General features: G+C 37.3%; 1 protein-coding gene across 2 annotated transcripts in view; it reads right to left on the minus strand.

Annotated features, from left to right (window-relative positions):
• Positions 1 to 19,243, minus strand: part of LOC114145485 (alpha-1,6-mannosylglycoprotein 6-beta-N-acetylglucosaminyltransferase B-like) — a 116,904-nt gene that overhangs the window by 95,299 nt on the left and 2,362 nt on the right. For both annotated transcript variants that reach the window (XM_028019088.1, XM_028019087.1), the window contains exon 2: positions 14,572 to 14,684. In XM_028019088.1, coding sequence (XP_027874889.1) covers positions 14,572 to 14,684 — 113 coding nt within the window. The remainder of the gene's footprint in view (positions 1 to 14,571; positions 14,685 to 19,243) is intronic.

The following is a 19,243-nucleotide window of genomic DNA, read 5'->3' on the forward strand; positions in this document are numbered from 1 at the left end:
CCACACAATAGCTGTGTAATGGCATTTTACTGTTTCAATTGTTTAGAGCAGTGGTTCCCAAAGATTTTCTGGGCCCCCCTATAGATTACAATAAAATCCCCCCCAAAAAAGAAAAAAAAAAATCAACTGGGCACACACCTCGTTCAACCAGACATAAACCTATGTCTGGTTATTTCGTTTTCAAACTCCACTGACGTTTATTTCACACTTCAGGTTGCAACAAAACACACTACAAACCATCTTCACAGTTGCACAAAACTGTTTTTTTTTTTTATTATTCATCCATACCATCTATATTATGTCTTTTATCTTTATATTGCCAACTATGTTTCCAGAAATATTGAATATTCAATTTTAATTTCTACTGAATTGCCAAATTAAATTGTATTTTTCTGGGATATTAATCAGAGTAGTATGAAAAAAAATATATGTCTATAAAAATAAGAAATAGAATATAAAACAACCATTGTACTAAATGTAATGTCATTGCAACGCCCCATGTTTCTACTGTTACTACACTTATTCTGACTACTGACTATGAGGTTTGCCTCTCTGGTGGGGAAAATAGATGTGCCTTTAAAACTGTTCTGCTTCAAAAGTGATTCATTTCTCAGCAGACAATTTCTGAATGCTACATGACATGAAACAACGGATGAGGCATTTGGGGAAAACGGGCTTTGGTATGTTTTTTATTTTTTTTTATATTTCCTGAAAAATAGATGGGCCCTATCATCTGAGCTGACAGGTAACGCAGTATAAAGTTTTCCACCGAGGAAGAGAGCCTAAGGCTTGGCAGCTTAAAACACATGTTGTACGGTCAACTTCATATTCTTCTAAACAGATGCTTAGAGGAAAGAAGTGCATCAGTGTGAGTCATGTCAGCATGAAGCCCTAAAGTGATTATTTTGCTCCAGCTGATCTGTGACTTTATGCACACAGTATGTCAATAAATGCATACGTATATTAGTTACTGAGTCATGGCAAGGCAAAAACACAGCTTTATCATAAAATATGCCAAAGCCTGGCTTCTTAGCATCTCTATTTTTCAGTCTACAGTAAACTAAAGACAGAATAATCACAAACATCATGTTTTAAAGGTACAAAATATAACTTACTGCTTTCAGCCTGCACCTCTTATCAAAAATAAACTGCAGATAAAAACAGACCTTTATAAACAACAACCAACACGAGACAAAAATAGTTCTTGGATGATGACTTTGATGAGGCAATCAGCGGGTAGAGAGTCTGTGTATGTCAGGACTAGTGGCTGATATTAGCTGCTGATGGATGTGCAAAGCGTATCAGCGCTTTCATCACTGCCGCCGCATGATTATGTAGTGCTTGACACATTTGTCTGTTTGTTTGAAAGTTGTGTGGCAAAGTGGTAAGCGAACTGTAAAAAAAGAGAAAGCAGACAATTTGAGCATATTTTTAAACATACTGCATGACAAACAAAAAATAAATAATGGGAGGGTTTGTGTCGCATTCTCCTCAAAATCTAATGCAACGTTTTGGCACTTGTTCCACCCACTGAAATGAAAGCATCCCAGATTTCACCTTCTTACTTGATCTCGTTACCAAACTACTCTAGCCTTCAGTGGCACAGCTGTATAGCTCATCCCAGACATGATTAATCTGTCTCTGCGCTGGTGCTGACAGTCACTTTCCTTCAACCCACACACACAAATCCAAACACGCATCTACACAGCATAAGGTTAGCTTCATCTGTCTACTGAATGTCAAGATTGAGAACTGGAGTTCAACCTTTTTACACTGTTATTTTTGTCAAGAATTACCTTCTTCCCCTGGTTGATTTCCAGCAAGCAGATGTTTTATAGTCAAGTTAAAAGTGTAGGTTTGCGCTTGAGAAAGAAAGGATAAGTAGCTTTTGAAGGTTCTACCTACAATTTGTGCAAAATCTGATCAACCATAATATGGCACAATTAATCCAATTTGTTTAGGTGAACAAATAAATCTGCATGATCTTAGACTTCAAGGTAATACGTAGCTTTGTAAATGAATATGCTACAGCAGTGGTCCCCAACCCCTGGGCCGTGGACCGGTAAATATTTAAATATTAAATATTAAATATTTCCGTGTTATGTATTGAGTCTGGAGGTTTTTTTATTTTGAAAATCCTTTAACCGGATTCTGTCAGTTACGTCTTGCGTGGCAACATTGAGCCCACAAACAGCATCGGTTTCGGTCTCCTCTCTATGCGCCCTCCAGAAAGCACATAGTGATTCAGTGATGTGCCTCACTTCTGGTGTTGCACAGAGTGAATGCAGCAGGTGCATGTATTACATGTGTCAATGGTTCACAGTCTAATATATTTAATGAATGCATGAGACTTATTTAGTCTTTCTGATCAGATATGAATGCAGTGTGAGGCAGAAAGTACCGTGTCACACTGATAGGGGGCAGTGCTGAACAACAAAGGGGCTTCAATGCTCTTCTTCTGCACACTGAACAGACTTAAAACATGATTGCTGGATTAATAAACTGGATGTTTCTCCTCATTTTAACACAATTAAATGTTTCAGGTAATCTAAATTTATATGATCTACTATGATTTGGTGCTACAATTATTTGTGACCCTAAATTTCTAGCAAAACAATAAGTTCTTTAATTTTAGGAAAATTAGAGAATAAATTTAGATAGAATTTAGGCTACCCCAACAAATAATGTTTCATTCTTTGCACACAAAAAATAAGATAAACAAGAAATTGAGATAGACATGGAGACAGTTAGAGTACACATTAAAGCAGGATGAAAAATGAACCCATCTTCCTTCAATGAGCTGCCAATTAAATTTGTTTTATTTTATCAGAATATCTGCATTTCAGAACTCATAGTTCTAAAATATAAGCCGATTCCTTAACCTTAAAACGTATCTTTTCATATTATATAATCAATAGTTCAGCTGAAAAATAAAATTCAAAAACTGGATTTTTTTTTGGTCAGGCTAAGCTACAGCTGAGCCCCTGCTGAGGCTCACACATCACACACTTACTGCTCATTCCCTGAAAAAGTCTAGTAGAGCTGTTCTACTTGTTAGGTAGTTGGACATAATTATTGTATCTAACTGGCAGAGCAAATTATTTATGATCAACATCTCGTTATACAGCTGAACCGCAACGTCTCATGCAAGCAAGGGAAAAACAGAAAAAAAACAGGGTAATGGATGAAAAGAAAGTTGCAGCTTAGAGCAGTATATGATACAAATCAAACATCCTTGTGTGGAGGGCAAAACAAACAGGCAGAACCAAGAAATCTTAACTTTTCTCAAAGCAATCGCCCTCATCTTTATATTTCTCCTTGTCTGTCCATCCATACTGCATCTCTGCTGCCCTTGGCGACATGTCACATCCTCCTAACGGCCTTCCTAAAATAGTCTCAGTGCCCCTTACAGGCGCTGAACTGCTACATGTGCACCATTCTAACAAAGCACATTAGATACAGTAAATACACAACATGGGATTTACTGCGCTGCTAATCTAAAATCAGCAATGGTAACATAATTTATTTATAACTCTCCGAGCACGCATTGCTCACATCAGCTTCGCTCCGCTTTCCACCAATGTCTACCGCAGCCAGTTTCATTTTACTATTGTGTTCAGAACCGTTGTAGCCTTCAAATCTTATTTATATGTGCACTTCTCTGTTCAATGAAAATAATCAGCCTGCACAGATTTCAGTTTGACTGAGAAACATTTATTATGTAAACATACAAAGATGATCAATTTACATAGTTTTTATTTTCATGCACAGAAGCCTTTGAAAATGAAAAAAAATGTGCAAATACAATCTGAAGGTCTTAATAGGCAAACTGAGGAAGATTAATGAGATATACAACTCCTTTGTCTACACACAACACTTTTTTCAAACTGTCAGAAAGAAGCAAAAACCTTTGCACCAATATGACATTTCCAAAGGAAAGCATGAGCACACCTGAGTCAGGAGCAGAGGAAATAAACAGCTCACAGAAGAGGAAATGATGCCCTGGCAACCTTCAGACAGCTTGATATAGGCTGGGTACCTGAGGCAGAATATTGCTGCAGATTAACCTTCAATGAGACATAACTATAATGGGCTATAGAGATGTTTCTCGTTTACTTCAGGGTGAAAGCACTGAGGTCAGGACTACAGAGGTTCTAACTTACAGGGTCTTAAATCATCGTGTCTATGCATTTCTATGAGCAATTTGGAAAATATTACAGTCATCTGGCTGAAGTTTGCCAAGAGGGTCAACAAAACTAGCAGAAAGTGCAGAAACACAAATCAGGGGTTGTGGAAAGATACAAGCCTCTCCGAACATGCTTTTTTGCTTGATTCTGAAACTTGTGTGAAGAGTATGCTATTAGGCTCCTGATCAAAACATTAAAACTGGGAAAAAGTTCTGAGGATTAGCATTTCACATCACTGGATTATAGCTAGTGGTGTAAGTCATGTTTTGAAATGTTATAAGAAGAAACGGGGGCACTATAGAAAAAACCCAAGACATTTAAACTCAAGCAGGCTCATAATTAGCTAACCAAAAGTATAAGACTATTACTCAAAAAAGCCCAAAGCAGACACTTAAAAAAATTCTCTAGACATCCTCGATACAAGCGTTTCCTGTAGTTGTTGCTCCATGTTGTGAAAATGGATCACCAGGGGCATCACGACTGTACCATCCGTTTTCTAAGCCACCCTTTTCATCCATCTCCAAACATTTTTTAGAAGATTTAGTCTAGGGAAATGCAGGATTTCTAACGAAAACCTTTGTCAGTTAGATGTTGAGAACTGCTGTGTTTTCATCGCCACACAGACAAAAACTCTCAGTCAAAACTGGCATTCATTATTTGGTAGGTTTGCATTTCTGCCATAATATTGGCATTTGTAGATACTGTGTTGATAAATGTTCAGTAAAGCTTGTGAGCTCAAGCTTGCTTGCTGTTTTATACCTTTACTGTGCTTTAAACTTCTTACAACTTTGTCCCTGACCTGTCGGCTGTGTTTGTTGGTTTCATGATGCTGTGGGCAGCAGAAATAAATATATTTTTCAAAGCACTGTGAAATCAAGAAGTGCAACTGATGTAAAGAGCATGGTGTTTGGATCAGGAGAGTGTCTTAAGATGTAGAAAAAAAAGAGGTGAAAAATCTTACTCAGAAATTTTACAGAGAATAAGGTTTTCTAAATTTAGAAACATTACAGTCTCACCGTACTGGGTCAAACTGTACGGTAAAGAGCAAAGCTGACTCTTGCAGTCAAACTTTCTGCCAACTTATTATGGTAATGTCAGACATAGACATCATTACATTCAAATCCAGAGTGAAAATCAGAAATGTGTTACTGCTTGAGACTGATTTTTTTTTCTGTTTATATGTATGAGATAAAAGAATAACACCTGCTGAAAAAAAACAATGACTTATGAATGACAAATAAAATCAAGCTTCAATTTTGGAGGCAGATCAGGGAGCAGCTCTGCAATCTTGAGAAAAGCAACAACATATCTTCTGTCCAAGCTGCCATTAAGAAGTCTTTAAGTTGTAATTTATACACTTCAGCTCCGAAATTCACTGACATTGTAGTTCTGATCCACTTCCCCGTGTATGTGCAGTAATGCGATTATTCAAGAGAAATCTTTTGGAAAGCCTTGTTAATGGTATGTTGACAAGTAAAGTATTGAATTGCATCTACAGGAGATTTCCTAATTTACAAATCCAACACCAGCGACTATAGCTGAGATCTCCATTAATCACAGCTTCAAGGTGCATGCACATGCTCAGCAAAAAAAAAATCTGTTGAATTTGCTCGCGTCTCTCCATTTTTATAGGAAAAAAGCAATTTCATACTGGCATTAGTGCATTGAATTTATTGTAAGTTAATGTGACAGATCAAAATAGAGGAGATCATACTTATGAATTAATTGTGGAATAATGAAAAAACATTATATGTTCTAAATATTTATACAAGCAAAAATCTGACGTTTTTGTGCATTTAGCCTCCTGAGTCAATACTAGAGACTGATACTGAGTCCAACCACCTTAAAGCTGCAGCATGTAACTTAATGAAGAATATGTTTTTTACATATTTGTTAAAGCTGTCACCATGTAGTGACAGTTTGTTATAAGCTGATAATCTGTGAAGCGACCAATCGACTTCACTGATCTAAAATTGCTGCGTGAAGAAGTTCAGAGCTCCCGACCAAAAACAACCAATCAGAGCCAGGAGGAGTGTCTTAATTCATGCTAATGTGCTAATGATAAAAAAAAAACAACAACTTAGCATCACAAGAAAACTGTTTATCTGCTGTCATCAGTGGCTATGCTAATAGGCTGAGCATTTACAACAAGAGCTCCCGATGGAAAAAAAAATGTAGCGGTAGCAGTGAGGAAAAGACAAGGGGATGAGCGGCGCCATACGAGATTGTGACTGACAAGTGCTAAGACCCGCCTCTGGGCTCCGATTGGTTGTTTCTAGTTAGCACTTGAAGCATTGAAAGAAGGCAGAAGAGCTATTTTATTCACAGATGATCCATCTGATACCATACTTTCAAAATATAGTGACAGCTTCAATAACTATGTAAAAAATATTTCATAAAAGTTACACACTCTACCTTTAACTGGAACTGCAACTAGCATCTGCCTCCTTAGAAAATATCAAGTCTGAATTATTTTGTCCTTCTTTGTAAAATAGGTCAAGTCACATCAGATTGCATCTTTGAACATCAGCTGTTGAGTCATCCCACAAACTGTCAATAGGATTAAGTCTGGGCTTTGATTAGGTCATATAATATAGTTGCACTTAAATCATTACATCATTGCTCTGGTTGAAAGTTTATGGTTAAAGTGCACCACTGTATTAAGTGTATGGCAGTCTCTAACTGGTTTTATTCCAGGATTAGACTGTAGTTAGCTCTCGTTATGCACCAATCTGCTCTGAACAACTTCTAGAAAACTAACAGTTGTCCTTTAAACAGATCCTCCCACCTGAACTGCACATCTCTGCAGCTCCTCCAGAGTTTCCAGTGTATCTTATCTAATTACTATTACACTGGAAAAGCTGTGATAAAAGTAAATCTTGGATTTTGGATTTTCCACTCAACTTGAACACAGAGAAATACATCTGTATTGACGAATAGCTAATGACTTTAAACTGATCAACAAGAGATCAGTTTAAACACAAAGAGAGATGTTTTTTGTTGTTTTTTTCCCACAGGCACAAACTCCAACAAACACACAAAAACACATTCACTCACTCACTTTTGGCCATGTTATACATTTGGCACTTATTTGATACTGTCATCCAGAGAGACTCATAAACTGTTAAACCCACAGATGGATACAAACACAGTCCTTTCAGAGCCCTGAGGCGATGACTGCGCCGATAAAGTCGACTCACTAAGTGACTCCCCAGCTGCACCTAGCATCAGCGACAAGAAGAAGATTGCCATGCCAGATTTGTTCGACATGAAGAGATGGGAAGGAAGCATAACTGCAGGGAATGTTCCTTGGAGATGAGCATCCAGTGTGGGAGATAGAAAAAAAAGAGAGTGGGGGTGTGTGATGTGCTTCACTGATACCCGCTAGTCGTAAAAAGCTGTCTGTGTGCTGCAAGATGTCTGCTGTCAAAGAATGTAGCATTACTGTATTTAACAAAACTGCTGTGAAACCTTCCTCAGCGGTTTTTAGTCAACTGCAAACTGGTGCATAAGAGAAAACAGCGCCTATGCAAAGTATTCCCCCCCTTACATGCTGCACTCTTACAAAAAAAAATAGAAAAAACCCTTTCACGTTATACTATACTGAAACAAAATTCCTACAAAACAATGATTAAATACAAATTTTAAGCATAAAAAAATAAGCAAGTGCACAGAGATCCAGCCAACTGGTGCTTGCAATCCCAATGAGTGGAAAAGAGGTCAACTGTGTGCAGTGAGTGTGTCTGTGATGATTGTAGCATCAGGATATTTGTGTCCAGAAGGTCACAAATATCTCTGGCTACCATTACAGCAACAAGACAGAATGCTACAAGCACATCAGAGAAAATGTAATTGAGTCTATTGGTATGATGAGACAAAAATGAAAGGTTTTTTTGCTAACGTCAGGCAAGATGTTATGTTTGGTGACAACATCCACGCTATGAAACATGGTAGTGGCAGTATCATGCTGTGGGGATGCATCTTGGCATCAGGCACTGGACGGGTTGTGAAGACAGAGGGTCAAATGAATGCAGCAAAAATATTGGGAAATCCTGGAGGACAATTTGTTTCCGTCTGAAAAAGAACTACTGCTTCAGAGTAAATGCATTTTTCAGCAAGATAATGACCAGAAGCATCGAGCTAAAGCTGCACCGAAATGGTGTGAAGACATGATGGATGTTCTAGACGGGTCCAGTCACAGCCAAAACTTCAATCTGATACAAAAATTGTGCCAGGACTTGAAAAGGACTATTCACAGCTAATCCCTATGCAACTTGAAAGAGCTTGAATAGTTTTGTAAGGATGAATGAAGTAAAATTGCAGTGTCCAGGTGTGTAGCCTGATTAAGACCAATCCACACAGACTCTGTATTGTGAATTCAGCCAGCTATTTGGATGTCCAAAACATAATTGTGTTGCGGTGCCTCTCCCGGCCACTTGGTGCCTTAAACGCAGTCTGAGGTGCATAGGTGGAGCGATGGTTCTGATAGCAACCAAAGATGCATCTGGATTTTTATGAAGTCACTTATTTTACATTACATATTTTAAATTTAACAGAAATTTAACTTATTTCTTTGGAGAAATAATTTTCACTTTGATAAATTGTTTTTTTGGGTGGTGTTTTGTTGTTTTCTTTAATCAAAAGAGCCAAATTTATTTGATCATGATAAAAAGGGTAAAACACTGATGGGCTGAATAGTTTTTATAGACACTGGGATGTAATTTTTACCCATGCTGATCTGCAGGGTTATGTTTTTACTGTTTGAGATCTAAAATATGTAAATGTACATATAAATAAATATAATAATAATAAAATATATAAATAAATAAATTTGAACTATCATATGTTTTGAAATCTGTTTACTTTTCTTGCATTGGATTTTACATCCATAGCAACAGACAGGCGACTATGTTTGCTGCACTGGGAACGCTGCAGTCAAGTAGCTGCCAAATCTGAGGTCAAACAAGCTGTTGGTATTTTTGAAGCACTTTGAGATAGCGCACTATGTTAATTTATGAATGGAAACCCTTTTTCTGTGTGGCGGAACTAAGTAGCACCAGCAAGATATTATCTTTCACAAAAATAGTTGGTTTATAAGTTTACTACATTTTTCAGGGTGGTCAAAATAAATGAAACTGCCGCAAAGTTTGAAAAACAAGGAAATTAGTTTTTGGTTGTTTGTTGAAAAAAATATTTTGCCAATAAATCTCATACATTTTGAAAGCTTGCTTATTCCTCATTAAATGGAGTCACATTTGATAGAAAAATGTATTTTTGGGTTTAGTAGCAGAGTTCAGTATGTGAGAAACACCCTGAATAATACGACCACATTGGCTCCACTCAACTTGAACACGGTGAAAGACATCTGTATTGACGAATAGCTAATGACTCTTTGGCAACACTTTTAGTACAAGACCTACAACCCACCGGTGCTGTCGTCCCTGGAGATGAAGCCCATGTCCGAGTTGAACCAAGGAACAGATATTCACTGGCAGCAGCCCAGCATCGACCTAGTGAGGCCAGTTATGTACGTTTCAGCGCTGGTGAGCATTTTTATTGTGCACTAAGGTGAAAAATATGACTTTCATAAATAAATATATCCCTAGCTGTGAGAATTTAACCACCATTTTGCAAATGAAAAATGAAAAATGTGTCCCTTTTTGGGATTTTCGTTCCAAGTTCTAACAAACTAGCATTTTAGGAGTTACATGAATGTATGAAAACAACACATGGGTATTCCTGTTTTCTCCCAAAATTTGGATAAAATCTCATCTTATGAGCTGCGTTTATTGTTAAAACCTTAATCACCTGTAAGAAGGGCAAGATAAATAATAAGGAACATAAGTCTGTGGACTGATCATTCAGTATAAATTCTAAACCAAGCGTCTCTCAGGACATAAGTCATAATATCTCTTAGGCATGTGACACACAGGCATGAGTCTCTTTCCAGCTCACTTTAATCCAAGTCAAGCAGTCATTAGTCTGAGACTCTGATTAAAACTAAGCACAGGATTATTACTAAACAAACAGCTTCTATTTTGGATGATTTTTACCATTTGACAAATACTTTAATAAAATGTGTGTTCATTTGGCAAGAAGAGTTTAAATCTTTATATTTGAACAGAAAAATGCTGTGAGACATGCTTCGGGACCTCCAGCAGTCCTTGGTGTAATAAACGTCATAATAAGCTCTAATGCAAGGCTTTTGACCACAGCAACTTAGCCAAAACCTTCTCTGACTCTTTTGGGATCAATGTAACCTTAATGCTTCTCACGGATACACAGAAGCACATTTCTGTTCCCCACATCCTGCCACAAAACCCCACTTTTTCATTTTCACTATTGAGCCCTTACTTTTCCATCTCCGGCTCACAGCTCTTGATGAGGCACTGAGGGGGGATTTGAGCAAAGACTCAGCACTCTGAATCTCTGGTGGAAGCTGATAATCCACAGATGCAAGAGGTGGCAACAAAATGCAGCTAATGCCCAAACAATTGCCATCAATGTAGCTCGAGGTAAGACACAATAATAGCATCAACATTGTGGCTGACAATCTGTGGCTTGTACACAAATGGCTCAGTATGAGATGGAATCCATTAAATTTCACATACAGCATTATAAAAATAGTATTTACTCCCTTACAGATTTCTTTCATTTTTGCTTTTCTATCACACTTCAGATTATCCAACTAATTTTGATATCAAAAATAATCATAGCACAAGTAAACCCCCCCACCAGTCAGATTCACAATTAATTAACCATGATTAGCCACATTTTCCCTCAATTTCAGCAGCCACAACCAAGCCTGATACTGCCTGATCCTGTAAGATCAACAAACACTTTTATCCATTTACAAATGGCTAAAAGGCCTCAAAAAGCAACACATCTTTTATAAAAACCAGAACAAAACAAAAAAACTTCAAGAACACAAGAAGTTTTCCAAAAGGCTGCAAAGCTACTTCTAATGGTTGACAATGGCTCACAGTGAGAACCTTTATACTAATCATGGAGCAATAGTGAAGCTTCCCAAAAATGTCAGTGCATTTTAAAACTTACCCAGGAGATAACAACTGAATCCACAACACCTAAGGTTCTGCAAGTTTAACTTCTTTCATTTCGGGCCAGTTTGCATCATTTAGCGATAAAAAAACGGGGCAAAAAAATAACATCCATGATCTATAAATCAAAAACAAGTATTGACCAAATAGGGGAAGATGTCACCTTTCACTTCCAAGCTCCAGAGCTTTTAATTTTGCTCCTCAGCAGAAAATGCTGAAGGAAAAAGTCCAATTTTCAATTATTGATATTATGCAGCAGGAAAATGATCCAATGCAAACCAGAAAATCTGCATCTAAGAGAAGAAGGGAAGATTTTGGAATGGCCTAGTTGAAGCCCAAAGTTAAATCTGATGTTATGACTCAGTATCTGATAGTTCAAGCTGTAGCTTGAACTTAAAGTGACTAACTTTAAAGAAGAGCTTGGCAAAAGTACTGCACAGTGATATAAAGGCTCATTTCCAATTATTACAAGAAATTAACGTTAGTTGTCACCAAGAATGAAACAAGTTATTAAGTTTAATTGTTTACTTTTCACAAAGTTTATCTTTGTAATTAAATGTGGTTTGATGTATCCAAGTACAAAATAACAGAAATAAATTTATTGGTGATTACCTTTCATAGTTTTGTATGCAGATAAAAAAATGTAACAATAGTAAAACAGAACATGACAAAAAAAGAAAAACACAAAAATGTGAAGCAATAAAAATATGAAAGAAACAGTTTGCACCTAAATAATCATCTCTTCTGGAAGTGATTAAATCTTAAAGGGGACAATTCACTGAACATTGAAACTAGAGTATGTGCTTCATTAAGGCTTTTCTGTTGCACTTTGGAATGACTAAGACTTTTGTCAGAAGAGCCGAGGGGCTGCTTGTCAGCCAGGAAGGACAGAGCAAGCCATCAAGATTTTAAGCATAAAAACAATAAAAATAGCTTCATATTGGAAGCAGTTTCTCTGACTTTTTCTCACTTGCTAGAAAACTTGCTGACACTGCAGTGACTGTTGACATATCTGCAATGTTTCAACTCCAGAATCCTGATTTATGAAAATCTTATTTGTTTTTAAAGTTACAAGCTCATAACAAGGAAATATGCATACAGATTTTATTTGGCAAATAAAACAAATATATTGTCTCTTTTAGTACTTTGGTCTCCATTTGAGTATTAAGATTTTTCTACAGCTGCACTCCAGCTGTTTTGTTACAATCTCTTGGAGCACATCCAAAGTTATAACCAAAATGACCAATTAATAGATGTTCTTACTCATTGTTTAACAAAAGGGAAAATAGAGCTTTGTAGTTTTCTGTCAGCAGTCAAAGGGTCACCAACATGTTCATGTCAAATGAACCTGAAAAAGCTTATGCTGTCAAAACCATATGACCAATAAACTTCAAACGAAGAACCTTCAGAATAAAAATTGTGGAAAAAAATTACTATGTGCATTTATCACCTTTATTTGCTTCTGTCTCTCTCTCTGTGTGTGTGTTTGTGCGCGTGTCTGTGTGTGTGGGTGTGTGTACTGCACTGCAGGTGGCAAGTAGCGGCCTAATGCAAAGGCCAGTTGTTTTGTGGAGCTGATATTGCAGAGAGCAGATGGATCGGTCTCTTGGTCTCCCTGCTTTCAATCTTGTCCCACATTGCTGCCGTCGCCCCATTTAACAGCCAATTTCCAGCCATCTCATCACAAACACACGTGAACGGGCACGCAAACACACACAAGAGGAAAAAGGCAGGAAAGGTAGTGGACAACTGAGAGGTGCATAGAGGAGAGTGGAGAAGCACTGGGAAACTTACAGACAAATTCATCCAAGTGAAGCAGATACAGACGTAAGAGCATCATTTGTACATAGCTTTTAGATATTTAAGCACATAAGTGGTAAAAACAAAATGTACATCAACACACCCCGTCACACACGCACACACAGTTAACTCCTTTGGGTGGATGCAGCTGGAGACTGTGCAGTTTTTAATGAGCTTGCTCCAGATGTCTTCTCCTGCTGCAACACATGAATGGCTGATTAATCAAGCACGTTTTACTCAAACACTGAGTCGCACACATGAATCCTAATTTATCTCACAGATTTAGAAATCTCAATTTATAACTGTAATCCCAAATGGCTTTCCCCAACACACACATAGCCATTCATCCCCATGTTGCTCTATTGCTCACACACACACATATATGTACTGCTGCAAGCTTTAATACTGTATATTTCTTTCTGAAAGACATCAAGTTCATGTGCACAAACAGCTGAATGATTCACTCTGAAACAACACTTGTTCCATCTTCTGCAGTCTCTCCAACACCTACTCACACTGACCCACAGCTGGCTCCAGCCCCTGCTGGGGATGCAAACATGCAACAAACATGTGGAAATGCCCTCCAAGCTTCTTATTTTAACAAGTCCTAGTGAGAACAGGCTGGCCTCCATAAAACGTGACCTCTGACTTTCAATCTTCACACCTCTTGCAGCAGGAGATTACATCAGGAGTCCTTCATCTTTGCCATACCATTCCAGCCCACGCTTTTGGTCATGTGATATATTGCCAATGTAAAATGACATCTCACTGATGAGTTTTGATTTTTGCTGAAGGAAAACTACGATTTCTAGGGTCTGGTGACTAAATAACGAGAAGAGAAACACATTAGAGGTAGCTTTTGGCTTAATGCAGAGCCTTGAAAAAGTATTTCTACCCATTCAGCATTTGTATATTTTGTCACATAAAGCTACAGAATGTTATAGTGGTTTTATGCGACAGACCAACTCAAAGTACTGCAGGACTGTAAAATGGAGGAAAAATGAAAACATGAGAAAGTAAAATCTGTGTGGTATGCATTTATGCTCAGCAATCCCAACTCTAAATAACAACAAATAATTATCAGCCAAAGTGATTGAGTGACTTTCTTCAACTTCATAAAAAAACAAAAGTAATTTGTATTAGTTCAGCACGTAAATCCCAATAAAACATGTTTAAATGAGACAAAATATGAGGTTTAAGGGAAGCAGAAACTTTAATTATTCTATTTGTAAACATATTTTCATCAGCGGTAAGCATCATAATTACAAGAAATAGAAATGTGTGTGGTAGCAGGGGAAGGAAGGGTTAATATAAATGATCAATCTACATCATCATGCCCAGGATCTTATCCACAATACAGATTGTTTTTAAGTAATATTTTCAAAATCTTGTTTTCTACATAATTGGAAACATGGATAGCCATGGTTAAATTATGTCATACATGCAGCTATAGTTAGCAAATCCATGCAATGAAGTTGTACATGCAGTCAGAGAAATACATCTGATCACACACCACTTGTCATTACCTTCTGTACGGATGGTGAATGGCGAGTCTCCCAGTCTCTTGGCTGAGAACTGCCCCCCCAGAGAGGTCATTAAAAAACACAGGCTGAAGAAGCCCACTCCCACCACAAATATCCTGTAACACATGAGAGGAGAGCGAGATCAGATAAAAGATGACAAAAGGTAAATGTATTTACTGGACATAGCAGCTACACACATTAAAGTCACATATTTCTTGATGTTACAATCACAAATTAGATGTATTTTGAACATAATTTGATGCAGCGATTCATCATAAAGTAGCAAATATTTGTTTAGTGAAAGTACGAGGATACAGCGTTTAAATAAAACGACTCAAATACATTTCTGAGCAACGTGATGTGGATTTGAAATTCAGTTTCATGTATTTACACTTTTCAAAACTCTGATTGCAGCTGCAAGTCTACAGGCCGAAATGAAACAGAATAAAATGGAACTAAAATTCTTCACCAATCTCCTTTCTAGGAAAAGCCTAAGCACATTCTGACTGGATGGAAAACACCTGTAAGCATATTTTTTGAAGTCTTCCCTTTGGTTCTTCACTTGATTTAGTTGTGGACTTTGACTGGGCCATTCCAACACATGAACATACTTTGATTTAAACCAGTCTGTTTCTGCTCTTGCTTGGTTGTTGGTAGTCCTTTGTACCTTCTAGCAGGCTCTGTTCCCTGTTTTTAGCCATATCTGTTTTCTCTTTCAATCTGATAAGTTTCCATCTCTGTGTTGAACAAAAGCATCCATGCAGCATGATGCTTCCACTACAACATTTTCACTGTAGCAGGTCTGCAAGGGTCACTCTTACAAGGCACATAGTATTTTGCATGAACTTTCATTTTGGTCTGATCTGAACAGAACATGTTGTTCCACTTGTTTCTTGTGTCCCCCAGATGGTTTATGTTCATGTCTTTCTTTCAACAATTTATTTGTATTTTTTCACAAAGGCCAGATTTCAGTGCACACGGCCTCGGTAGGTTTGCAGCTGAACCACATCTTTCACCACTGAAGGAAAAAACAGATGCACTCCCTGGAATAATTTCCCACTACCTCATAAATAGGCACTTCCATTATTGTGCCCCTGTGTTGGACTTTCACATAAAATCCCGATAAAATACAACTTTACAGCTTGTTGTGGTTATAATGTTGACATGCGGCAGTTCTAGGTATGCGAATACATTTGGAAAGCCTTTGCACATGTGGAGTACAAAACCAGCATGTCAGTCCTTTTTTTTTCTTCTTTGTTTTTATTGTGTCAGTGAGCGAGTGAAACATTATCTAATATAAGTTGCAGTTGATGCAGAAAACACAGAATTCAAAAGTAATCAAGAATTATAATTACACCTCAATAGTAATTTCAAGCTGTACAGAAGATCTGAAAGGATGGAGCCCTGCAGGAAAAAATCTAGGCTGGAAAGGAATGGATGGACTCTCCCATCCAAAGTCTTTCAAAGACAATTACTTCATGTCTTAGAAAAACTTTATGTGTTAGCGTTCCCCACAGTTGGGTTCACGCTGCTCAGACGCCCTCCTTCTTGCTCTCTGCTGTGGGACAGCTCCTTCCCAGGCTCGCTAAAATGGCCACCGATGACGGCAGAGAAACAGTTTTCCTGTAACGGTAAATTGTTTCTCTGCCATTAGTAAAGCTGCAGCATGCACACAAGAGTGTTTGATAGCTGTGAATTTCTGCAAGTGTCAGAAGGACCACAAGAAAGAAGCAGAGGAGCTTGACCTTTTCAAAAATCTATCTCATGTTATACTGCCATCACAGAGTGACAGTTTTAGGAAATTAAAAAAACTCTTTTTAAATCTTAAAAGTTACCTACTGCAGCTTTAATCTGGATTCACACATTGATACACTAAACACGCATCTGGAATATTGGCTCAAATCCAGATCAGCCTGTAGGACAGTAACTTCTGCTTAGCCCCTCTTTGCAGCATAGATCTTATATTTAAAAGGCTCTTACAGCCCATAATAGAAAAGAAAATAAGACTAAGGATCAGATCTTAAGGGATTGGGATCTTTGATTTAAAAGACCAAAAAGGTCTTTTAAATCCTGCCTTACTTAGGATACTCTGTACAGCACCTATGGATCAAGGGTTATCTTATTATGTTAAGATTGTTCAGTGAAACACGGAGGAAAAGCTGCCTGGGATTTTCATCCAGTGAACAAAATGCCAGTCGGCCTCCATGACTAACGAGTCAAATCCTGCTTTTAAAATGCTTATTGCTCCACCGCTTATCGAAGCAAGAGAAAGCAGTTGAAGGACTGTGAGAAGCTGTGCTAGACTGTATAATTGTAAAGGGGAGGGAAAATGACACGTTGATTTTCAATGCCATCCCACACCACCAAAAAAAAAAAAAAAACTAAAAATGTGCCCTGGATATAAATTCAACCCCCTTAATCCCACACCTCAAAGTAAAATCCAGAGATCCCTAAATGCCTTTAGAAATCCCCTAATAAGTGAACAGAGTTCACTCATATACATTTTTTGTAAATAAACCTTCAAATGTGAGGTCTATATGGAAGTGTAAAGCAATAGTTTCATATTTAAATGTTGTCACAAGATATTTAGTTGACACTTTTCAGATTCTTTCTTTGAAAAAAAATTAAAAGCCATCCAAAAAAGATACGATTGTAACAAAACTGTATTGAAAAAACAAAAGTACATAGGATATGAAGACTTTTGTATAGCACTTTAAATATCCAGACTTGGAGCAATAAACTAGAGCAGAAACAGAGATTTACACAATGACAAAGAGCTGAGAAAGAACAATTAGAATTGTAAGGCAAAAACTTAAATCTTAACCCAGGAAAAAAATGAATTATTCATAATCAGAAGCAGGTAGGGCTGTTGAACAGCCCTCTGCAATGCCTGATGGCACTTTCTGGAAGGGTAAGCAAGCAAAGTCACGCAAAACGTCAGGATATTTTTTTCACCATTGTTGATGCTGCAAGAAATGCGTTTCCATCCACAGCTCAGAACAATAATCCACGAAATGACATATGTTGAAAAGTTGTAGTTAGTCTTTACTGGTCCAAAGGAAATACTATTGGCAGCATGCTCATATAAACAAACCATCATTAAAAAATTGTAAAATGTTTGAGCTAATTTCACTTTACTTTAGGACAGAATAAAACCATTGAACTTCCACAGTAATAAAAAGTTGGGTTAACACTGGATTAACAGTAAATCACTGTCATTTTAATGTTTGTTTTAAGTAAATTCACCACATCCTGAATGCTAGAAATGTTTAGAGATCTCTCAACAGGGATCGCAAAACAAAGATTGCGATTTGTCTCGGTCGGGTGAACGAAAATTGCAAAGAGCAACACAAAGATCAAACTTACAGCTGTGGAAACTGCTTCCTTATTTTAGAGTTATTTATTATAGAACCAGTCATGAATCAACAATAATTGGAGCCAAATTCATGTAAAATCCCTGGATGTTTACTTACCATTCATAATCTGCTTGATTTATTTTTTATTACTATGTTCTTGTTGTATGTTGTTTGTAACTTTCTTGTACAAGCACTTTGGCTGAAAGGTGCTATATAAATAAAGTTGCCTTGCCTTGCCTTACTGGTTCTGTATATAACAACTGGCTTTTACTTTGAATGTATTTTTGATTGAGCACAACAACCCAGAACATACAGCCAGGATGGTTTGGATCAAAACATATTTGTGTGTTTGATTAGCCCAGTCAAAGTCCAGAACTTAATACAATTATGAGTCTATATGAAGACCTGAACATTGAGGTTCATACATACTCACTATCCACTCTGACTGAACTTGAGGTTTTCCTTCATTTTTTTTTTTGCAGAAACATAATTTCATCCTTTAGATATACAAAGCTGAGCAGTATATGCCCTAAAACTCTTGCAGTCATAATTGCAGTTATTCAGGTACAACCGTAGTTGTCAGAATCTGGTTGTTAGCCAACCTTATGCAACTACAGACATTACACTCTCTAGATTTCACTAAGTGGATTTAAAAATCAAGTACCAGCATGTGAATGAGCACTTGTGGTTTTAATATTTCTTTATTCACGCACTCACACACAAAAGACAAAAACACTTGGGAGGAAATTAAAGTGTTTACGTCAAAGTTGTAAAGTATCTCATTAGTTACTGAGTTCTCTCATTTACCTCTCTTCCTCTCAGGAAACACGAATATAATACAATCTGCTTCCAGACATTTTGAGGAATGTATTAGAATAGCTCAATGATTTTCAAAAAACCAACGAGAACCAATACAGTAAATCCAACCAATCCAACCCCATATAGTGATTATAATTCAGAAATTATTCGACATCAGTAAGAGGCCATGATCCAGAAATCTTTAGACCTGTGTGGATTACGCATTTACTGTACGACCATCTGCTGTCCACATAAAGTGTGAAAGCTGCAAATTAAAGTCGCTGACCTCAACTAGAGCACCTGTTTTTCTCACTTCAGCAGACCTATTATTTGCTTTTTATCATCATCCTCTGTGAAATGGATTATTGAGAAGAAAAAAATCTTAAGACTCATAGGAAAAGGTCTGAAAAGATAGAAAAGGTTGTACAGAGGACATGGTACAAAGGGCTCATTTTTCAGCTAAGTGTAATTTTCTTACCATAATATTTGTGCCAGTTTGGCTCCTGTGTGGATATTTAGAG

The sequence above is a fragment of the Xiphophorus couchianus genome, chromosome 5 (genome assembly GCF_001444195.1).
Source record: "Xiphophorus couchianus chromosome 5, X_couchianus-1.0, whole genome shotgun sequence".
NCBI lineage: Eukaryota > Metazoa > Chordata > Actinopteri > Cyprinodontiformes > Poeciliidae > Xiphophorus > Xiphophorus couchianus.